The 10,144-nt window shown below is 34.7% G+C and overlaps 1 protein-coding gene across 1 annotated transcript; it reads right to left on the bottom strand.

The window, feature by feature from the left end:
- Nucleotides 1-2,091: 2,091 nt before the first annotated feature.
- On the bottom strand, nucleotides 2,092-6,856 carry LOC113046352 (transmembrane protein 200A-like). The gene is made up of 2 exons (XM_026207238.1): nucleotides 6,731-6,856; nucleotides 2,092-3,634 (listed from the first exon to the last, which is right to left on the bottom strand). The coding sequence occupies exon 2, from the start codon at nucleotides 3,599-3,601 to the stop codon at nucleotides 2,516-2,518; it is 1,086 nt and encodes a 361-aa protein (XP_026063023.1). The 5' UTR covers nucleotides 3,602-3,634; nucleotides 6,731-6,856; the 3' UTR covers nucleotides 2,092-2,515.
- Nucleotides 6,857-10,144: the final 3,288 nt, after the last annotated feature.

Below are 10,144 nucleotides of genomic sequence, written 5' to 3'. Positions count from 1 at the left end.
CATCAGTGCAGTCCTACTGTAACCCCAGTCTCAGGATCTAGTGCTGATCATCACTTTACAGGAAACATATAAATTATTCTGATAGATGTACAGTGAACTGTGGAGTCTAGATACACAAGAGTAGATCAGAGCCACACAAAACAGTTAAAGTCATAAAGGCACAACACTGTTCTACATCGGGATAATTATTATTCATGTTAATGACTCTAACAACTAATGAGGGGCTTCATGTGAATTATCAACTGAAACTATTACAATATACAGTACATTACACATGCGAAGTGAAACACTGGGATGTATTTAAAAGAAAAAAGAAACAAACAAATAAAAATAAAGAAATGAAATGAGAAACAAATGGAAAAAACATAAAAGGAAAATTTAATAAAAAATAAAACAATAATAAAAATAAATTAAAAAAAACATAAAAAACTTTTTTAGAGAATAAAAATATGTAAAAGGGAAAAAACTACATTAAAGAAAAGGTAAAAATAAAGAAATAAATAAAAGAAATAAAAGAAAAACAATTAAAAAGAAGTAGAAAAATGAAAGGAAAAAAATAAAATAAAATGAATAAAAATTAAGATTAAAAAAGGGCAGATAGTAAGATAACAATAAAAAAAGGGGAAAAATAAACAATGAATGAAATAAATAATGGAACAAAGTAATGATACAAAAAATAAGTGAAAAAAACAATAAAAAATAAAAAGTAAGAAAATAAATGCAAAAAAAAACTATTAAAAATAAATGGAGAATAAAAATGTCAAAGAAAATTAAAGAAAATAAATAAATAAATAAAAGAGAAAAGAGACAAAAGAAAGTAGAAAATATATGAAATAAAAATAAAGAAAAATTATTTCATGAAATGCAAAGCAATAAAAAAAGAAAATGAAGGGAAAATTCAAATGAATGATTGAACATTCAAATTAACGAAAGAAAAAAGAAACAAGAAATGAAAACATAAAACAAAAAACAGAATGAATGAAAGAAGGAAGGAAAAAGGTTTAATTTTCAGGTTGAAAATCTTAATTAGCTACAGTAATTATAACTAACCATCAAATGTTCATAAAGACAGTTTCTTCTGCTTAATCACTTTAGGTTCATACAGAAATACTTTCAGACGTGACACGTCCTCCTCGTCTGAAACCAAGGCTTTGGAGAGATACGATGAGCTGAACTGACTCTACAACAGCAACCAAAGAACCCACAAACACATTCATGTGAGACATATTCATCCAGAAACATCATTATTTGATCACAAATACAGTAAAAATAGGGAAATATTATTGCAATGTAAAGCAGCTGTTTTCTGTGTGAATCTGTGTTAAAGTGTAATTCATTTCCGTGTTCAAAGCTGTATTTTCAGCAGTCTTCAGTGATCGCTAAGACACATTTCTCAATACTTGGGTCACTTTTATAAAACTCTTCACACAGCGAGCACAACATCAGTCAACATCAGTTTAAAACCTAGCACAGAAATGAATGAGACAGAAATATATCACATAGAGTTAATCTGAGACATTAATGAAGTGTTTTGTTAGTTTGAGTGCATTCTGAATGAGAAATGAACTGCAGGGTCGAGCTGAAAGATGTTTAGAGCTGTGTGAAGAGTTTAGTGTTGAGTAATGTGTCTTATAGCGATTGTAGAGGACTGTAAATCCAGCTTCATATTCTCACGATATGAGCCTTAAGAGACAAAACATTCAGGCTTTACGGGGTTAAAATCGTTTTTATGGGGGGTGCTATGAAATGTTTTATATATATATATATATATATATATATAATGTGTGTGTGTGTGTGTGTGTGTTTTTTTTCTGGGATCCTTTTTAATTTGTAAATTAAATTAAATGTAATTAATTAAGAAGTATATCTAATTAATTAAAATTATGAAAACTTTACAATTTAACATCAATTTATTAAAAGTTCAACAAAAATCACACGTTTAGAGCTCTATGTTGTATTTTTTCTCATTTTATGCTTAATTGTTACCAAATTCTGTGTTTTAGCATGTCTAATTATTTTAATGCATGAAAACAATATGAATAATTATACATTATGATTATTATAATCAATACTGAGTGAAGAAGGGGTAGGGTTAAATAAGCTTATGCTTCAAACAAAAAAAGTATTTTCTTAGTATTTTTGTCTTGTTTTCTGAATCAAGACGTATTTACTTGACAAACTTAAAAATTTTTAGTTTTTGCTTAAAATTAATAAAAATATCTGCCATTGGGATAAGAAAACTAATCTTAATTCAAAGGCTAAACAAGATTATTTTTCTTGTCCCATTAGCAGAAATTCATGCTTGTTTTAAGCAAAAACTATATATATATATTAATTCAAGTCATTTTACCATTAAACTAAATGCATCTTGATTCAATACATTTTTTATATTTATACAAGAAATACTACGTAAGAAAACTTATTTTTTTCGCAATGTACTCCTTTTCGGAATTTAAGTTAAAATAGTTTTGTCTCAAAGTCATTTCTATCTTTTAATGTGCGCCTAGGTCATGGTTCACGAATGACACGCAGTGTGTTTCTGCAGACGTGTATCTGAGTTTTCCTGAAGAGCGTGGGTCTCTTCCTCCTCTCGCCCCGCGTCGGGCGTCTCGAGCGAATCTTGTCCCAGATCGGAGAGTTTAAAGTAGCCCTTGCTCCCCGATCGCTCCAGTCTGGGACAGCTGAACCTGCGCGAGCTCTCGTCCAGACGCCTGGCTCCGGGATCCATCAGTGCGTTCAGAGACAGGTGCGACAGACACATCCGTGTCCTCGAGACCTCCGCTTTGGTCTCCAGCGTCGCGACACAGCTCTTACGCCGCGGAGCTTCGTTCTCCTGCACGTCGCAGTTGTTGAGTTTGATGACGGGGAGCGTGAAGGCATTGAGCGACGACGTGACGATGGAGTGCGTCTCCCACTCGGCTCCGTGATGAATGCTATAGATCGTGTCGGCGAACGACGGGTGCTTCGCAAACAAGCTGTGTTTCCTCGCAGACGATGGGCGTCTGTTGTTTCGTGGAGACGCCGGTTTATCGCTCTTCGGTTGCACGATGACGCCGTTGAACGGGACGCAGTCTTTGGTTCGCAAACTGTGGATATCGATGACTGTGGAGTAAATGTCTCGCAGGTTGATGATTTTGGTTTTCTTGTCGCGATCCTCGTGGAGAACCGCGTTGGCGCAGATGAAGAGGAAAATCCCGATGCCCATCACTAACGGTCCGAAGACTTTGAGGTTGTCCGAGTATAAATATCTCACAAGCAGACTTCTGAAGAAGCTGGAGGAAGCGTTCGACTTCACTAACTCGTTATTGCTCGTAAAGTTCTCGATTGTTATTTGTGGCACGGGTTTGATGATTTTCTCCTGGTTCCTCTCTTTGGGCCAGTATCCCAGTACGGCCATGGTGATGCCGATCATCAGGATCAAGACCCCCAGCGCTGCCACCAGCCCAGAGACGGAGCACAGCTTCACTTTGCCCTTCACCACCACCACGTCGTTCTTGCGCTTCTTCCGAGCTTTCCGCTTCTTCTTGTTCTCCGCGTGGTTCTTGGTTCGCAGCGAGTCCTGGCGACGGGAAATCCTCAGCAGCCCGCCGGTGGCGATCATCCTGTCTATTGGGTCACGAGGCTGTCAATCATCCTGTGGGCGGGACACAAAGAAGAACAGAACACGTCACACACAATAAATAAAAGTTGCAGTTAAGTGCCCCCTTGTGTTCAAGGTTAGTACTGCATGTTGACCCTGGAGCACAAAACCAGTCATAATTGAAATTGAGATTTATACTGAATCTGAAATCTGGAGCTGAATAAATGATCTCTCCATTAATGTATGGTTTGTTAGGAGCACAATATTTGTCTGAGATACAACTATTATAAATCTGGAATCTGAGGGAGCAAAAACATCTAAATATTGAGAAAATCATCTTTAAAGTTGTTCAGATGAAGTCCTTAGCAATGCATATTACTAATCAAACATTAAGTTTAGATATATTTACTTCTTTTTTGCTCACAATGACTTAATAATAAAATAAATATAATTTAGTTAGTGTTTGCTGAATATGATCAAAACTATGTGCCAGTGGGGTAAGAAAGATAATCTTAATTCAAAGGCTAAACAAGATTATTTTTCTAACCACATTGCCAGATATTTTTGCTTAGTTTTAGCAAACACTAACAAAATTTTGATATTTAAATTTTTTTTTTTTTAGAAAACAAGACTTAAAATCTCATCTAGATTTTAGAGTACAAATATCATATAATAATATTAATTAATGGTTAAAAAGGTTAAAAAAAGAAGATTACTGTTCTGAATCTTTTAGTTCATTTTAGTTATTTTGTTTTTGTATTTTTTTTATTTTTTATTTTGCCATATGACTATTTCTTCTTAAGATTGAGTTTATTTAGTTTTATTTACTGTAGTATTTCAACTTAAACTGAACAAAAATAAGAAATGAAAAATTAGAATAAAACTAAATAAACTAAATGAAATTTTCATTTTTTAAAATATTTTATTTATTTATTTTTTCAAATAATCAAAATGTTTGAAAGGTTTCAGTTTTAGGTTTAATTAACAATAATATCCCGGTTTTTGAATAAATAATTTTTTGATATTTCTACTAGAAAACAGGACAGAAATAAGAAAGTAAGAAAATCACTTTTAATATTTTTTAATTCATTTTTTTAAATATTTCAGTGTGAGACATAATTCAGAGCTTCATTACATTCCTTGAGATTTAAAATAGAAACTTCTGAGAAATAACATCTTCTGGCAAAACAGTGTGTCATTATGAAGCAAGCTGACCTATTTCTGTTCAACATGTTGTTGTTGTTGTTGTTGTTGTTTTTATGATGGTCTTTTAGTAACACTGCATCTGTTTTATGAACACAGTTATTCTCACATTCAGATGATTCCAGTCAATGATCATCAAACAGAAAGATGGATTCAAAAACACTCAACATATGAAATTACAGACATAATTATTTCCTGTTCCTGACAGCCTGAGGGGGATATCGTTGGATTTGATCGGTTTCTCTCTAATATCTCGGCATCACCACCATCCTCACTCTCATTAATCCATCTCATTTCAGTTAAACATCATCTGTTCATTCTCAGATTCAACTCGAACCCTTCACAAACCCACTCATACATTTAATCAATTAGAGAGACAGATGGCATCACCTAATTCACCTCTGCCCGCAGGATTTCATTTTGCCCAATCCCTCAGAATCATGCGTCCCATACAGTGATGCTTTTATGAATAATTGAAGGCATGAATAGTCTTCAGTAAAACTGGAAATGTCAGCGTCTACGAATGACAGACGTGAGTCAGACCCCCTTCAGAGAGCGTCGATGAGGGCCGACGGGGGCAGGACACTTCACAGGCGCTTTCAACTTCTCCATACTGCGACACTATCACAATAATAAAATAATAATAATTGAAACCTGCGGCAAATGAAACCAATTCATCCAAATGAATTATGGAAAACTGCCAAATGCATGTTTATTATCATATCTAAACACCAGATTTGTGCAAGACTAAAGGAAAATAGACAGAACACCAAACCAACTTCATAGCAATGTCAAGAAGACACGTCATTGAAATCAAAGAGACATGAATCAAACTCTCTGCAGCTGAAGCAGCTTCAACTAACTCCAGGAGCCGCTTGCATTGGATTGGAAGTGTCTGATTATGTCTATAAATGTCTATAAATGTCTATAAATGCTGGACTGAGGAAGAACAAACACAACGCTTGTCTTAAAATAATGCAAAGGTTGAATGCATTGATCAGTAAACAGCCCTGATCTGTCTCTTTACACAGCGTGTCCTGATCTGTCTGAGCTCGGTCTGTGTTTATAGGCAGCAGAACGACGAGTTTCCCAATCTGGGTTTATGAGAGACCGTAGAAGCTTCGGACAGGAAACTTTCTGAGAATAATTCTGAATAATTTACTGCCACTGCGTGAATAACATGTAATCATGCAACCCACAAAAAAGTAACTGTGATATATGAGCATTTTAAACTGTAATATAATCACGTAATCCAGATTGATTGTAATGGAGGTGAAGCACAGAGATTATTGATGGATGAATACTACATTAATAATCCTATCTGGTTCTTAATGCTCAGTTTTGGGGCTGTGAGTCTGTGCTGACTTGTGTTCACGCCCAACTTTGAGGTCACCTTGAGAGATTTCCATTTCACTCTTCTTCTTTTTACTAGTTATAACAACAATAATAAACTTAACAGTAAGTCCTTAACTCTAGCTATGTAAGGAGGAAGTAGATCTTTTGGATCAGTTGATGGTTCATATTAAAGTCACTATGGTTTCCCAAACTGCTGAACTGACAGTAATGTAATGCATTTTTCGTTTAATTCGTGTTACATTAATCGCTCTTTCTATTGTTTTCGAAGAGATTCAACTAATAGAGTAAATCATGCACGCGGACAAAGATACAAAGCAACATGTGCAAAACAATAAAAAATCAAATAAAATCATGCATTAAAAATAGGTATGAAAAAATATTATAACAGGACTCCACGAGATGCAACACAACGCAACAATGTAAATCTACCAATGTAAAGCAAAATGTCAAACGCTGAACAATCACTTTACACATTTGAATCCCCATCACTGATTTGATTTGAACGCGCACAAAAGCGCGATTATTTCCTCAAACAGCGACAGCAGGATGATTTCGGAAGTGTCAAAGACATCAGTGTGTGGATGTTCTCACCGAGACTGTGTTCGTCCATCAGACAGAGCTCGAGTCCATGTGTGAGGATCTGTCATCTCCTTCATCTTCATCTTCATCTGATGCTGCTGAGGCTGAGGCTGAGGCTGAGGCTGATCTGAGCAGCTCTTCATTGAGGCGCGCCGCCCATTGGCCAGAACAGCGGCTCGCGCACTGCACACTGCACACTGCTGAGTGCACTACACTGTTAAATAATAATAATAATAAATGTTTGAATGACCAAATACTAAATCAAGAAATAAATGTTAAAAATGACAGTGATATGATCAAATATAACAGTGTATAACAATTTTACTTTTGCATAATTGGGAATTTACTGGTATTGGTATTGGAATATTTTTTTTTTTTTAATGATTTTGTATGTGTAGATGTCTGTGGACTGTGTATGGTTATGGAGGTGTAACAATGTGTATTTAATTGCACTTTGTGTAATTTATTAATTTTTCTTTGATTTGCTGGCAAGGGGTTTGGGGATGTGAAAAGCTTTAAACAAAATATTTCAAATACTTGGCATTATATCATATAAAACAAATTATAATACTTTTTCGGGCAGGATCACGATCCAAGATCTTTGCTGCATTTAAGGCTATTTTGGCAACTTACTGAGCTAAAATAATTTATATCAATGATTTGCTGAATCAATATATTGGACTATTAAGCAACACAATTTACTTAAGTCTTAGTCTTTGCTCCTTGCTTCAATAAACAAAAATAATACTTTTTTTAATTTTTTTATTTTTTTTTATCAGAGCATAAAATAGGCCTCATAAGTGGAAAAATATACATAAAATGTTTTACAGTGTAAGATAGCTTGGTGATAACTATCACGTCACACTGCGGGAAATATTGTTTATTTTAACGTTTTTAATTTGTATGAATTCATTGTTTGAATGAATCGTTTGAGTGAGTGATTCAGTGATCGTCCATAAATACTTCTTGTGGTTTCTGGCTAATCTGCTAGTCTTACAAAATCTGCGAGTTCGAATGAATCATTTGAGTAAATGATTCAGTGACTCGTTCATTAAGACTCTGCGTTGTTCGTTTCCTAATGAATCCACGTGTTTGAATGAATCATTTGAGTGAATGAATGATTCGGTGACTCGTCCATTAAGACTCTGCGTTGTTCGTTTCCGAATGAATCCACGTGTTTGAATGAATCATTTGAGTGAATGAATGATTCGGTGAATCGTCCATTAAGACTCTGCGTTGTTCGTTTCCGAAGGAATCTACGTGTTTGAATGAATCATTTGAGTGAATGAATGATTCGGTGACTCGTTCATTAAGACTCTGCGTTGTTCGTTTCAGAATGAATCCACGTGTTTGAATGAATCATTTGAGTGAATGAATGATTCGGTGACTCGTTCATTAAGACTCTGCATTGTTCTTTTCCGAATTAATCCACGCGTTTGAATGAATCATTTGAGTGAATGAATGATTCGGTGACTCGTCCATTAAGACTCTGCGTTGTTCGTTTCCGAATGAATCCACGCGTTTGAATGAATCATTTGAGTGAATGAATGATTCGGTGACTCGTCCATTAAGACTCTGCGTTGTTCGTTTCCGAAGGAATCCACGCGTTTGAATGAATCATTTGAGTGAATGAATGATTCGGTGACTCGTTCATTAAGACTCTGCGTTGTTCGTTTCCGAATGAATCCACGTGTTTGAATGAATCATTTGAGTGAATGAATGATTCGGTGACTCGTTCATTAAGACTCTGCGTTGTTCTTTTCCGAATTAATCCACGCGTTTGAATGAATCATTTGAGTGAATGAATGATTCGGTGTCTCGTCCATTAAGACTCTGCGTTGTTCGTTTGTGAATGAATCCACGTGTTTGAATGAATCATTTGAGTGAGTGAATGATTCAGTGACTCATCCATTGAGACTTTGGCTGCATTCTCATTCTGAAGTGTGTTTATGAAGTGGACGACAGAAGTTTATATGGACAGACCCTCGACCCCTGCATTTTTTTACTGAGGGAGCGAGAACACTTCAGACCGCTCCATAGACCACAATGCAACATGATTATGATGCAATCACAGATCACATTCAATTTATCCCCAGCCCAAACAACTTTATAACATACAAATTAGAATTATGAATTTTTTCTTCTTATATTTATAACAGCCCAGTCATACCTACAGTACATACACATAGAATGCTGCACCAAACTAATTCCTAAGGGAAAAATGTGAACAATAAACCAACTCCATAGCAGCATGTGCTTTGACACAATCTGTATTCTTAAAAGCACTATATAAATAAAGATGACTTGACACTGAAGCTCAATCATTGTCATTTAGGAATAAGACTGGGTTTCTGTTTTAATAATATGAGTAACAGAATGTGATTCTGAACAGATGATGGCTTTCTGAATACTTCAGTTTGACAAAGCTGACTCCGGAAATAAAAATGAGGAAGTCCAGACGCTCCTCCAGTGTGCTGGGAATCCTGTAAATGCAAGAGTTTGGCTGAATACTGTCACATGTCATAGTAAAGATCTCCGTTCACGAAAACCAGGCCTGTGCTTTAAAATAAATATTTAAAATAAGTTTTACAAAGAATGAAACCCTCAGAAAACACTCAAGAGAGACAGAGAGAGTGGGACATCCACATCACAAGCTCATGTTTGGAGTGTTTCTTGTTGTTCTGCTCATCAGCATATATTTATTTAGTGTCTCTGCCTTTTTCTCATTTCATATCTGCTGTGTCTATGACCTTCATCAGACGCTGCTGCTGCCAAAACAATTAATGATGCTGTGTAACGAGCCAAGAGACCGAACAGCTGAGCTCTAGCAGCTCTGAGAACACACACATCTCACACATCTCACATTACAACAGAAAAACATGATGCTGAAAAACCTCTGGTTAACTCTGAGATACAGGTCTGGAACTTATATAAAAAATAGACCCATGAAAAGAAAGAGAAGAAGAAGAAGACTTTATTTAGAGTTTATTATTGTATTCATGGTGTTATTTTAGTAGTTAATTATACTATTGTAGTATTAATTAATCATTCATTATCTAATGAATTAATTAAGTTTAAATTAGTTTGAATGTTTATATTTATGTTTAACATTAATTAATTAATTACAATTTTAGTTAAAGTTTTTTTTTCTTTTTTCATCAGTTTTTTTTAAATGTCTATTTTCATTTTATTTAAACGTTTTAGAATTTTGTTGCACTTTTTTTGTCTATATAGTTTTTATTCATTTTTTGTTTAGTTTTAATAAACTAAATAATATTAGAGATCTGAAATACTATTAAATATCATTTCCAGAAGTAAAAATAACTACATTACCTCATATTTTAAGTTGAGAAACAGTAAAATTGTGGATAAAAATACTAAAAGATACTACTGTATAATATATGTTGGAAGAGTAATATCGTCACT

Source organism: Carassius auratus, chromosome 27 (assembly GCF_003368295.1).
Source record: "Carassius auratus strain Wakin chromosome 27, ASM336829v1, whole genome shotgun sequence".
NCBI lineage: Eukaryota > Metazoa > Chordata > Actinopteri > Cypriniformes > Cyprinidae > Carassius > Carassius auratus.
The sequence above is the reverse complement of the archived record's forward strand: the minus strand, read 5'-3'. Positions and strand labels throughout refer to the sequence as shown.

Bases quoted from the DNA above. Each gene is read 5' to 3' on its own strand.
- LOC113046352 (XM_026207238.1), bottom strand. From the start codon at position 3,601: ATGATCGCCACCGGCGGGCTGCTGAGGATTTCCCGTCGCCAGGACTCG.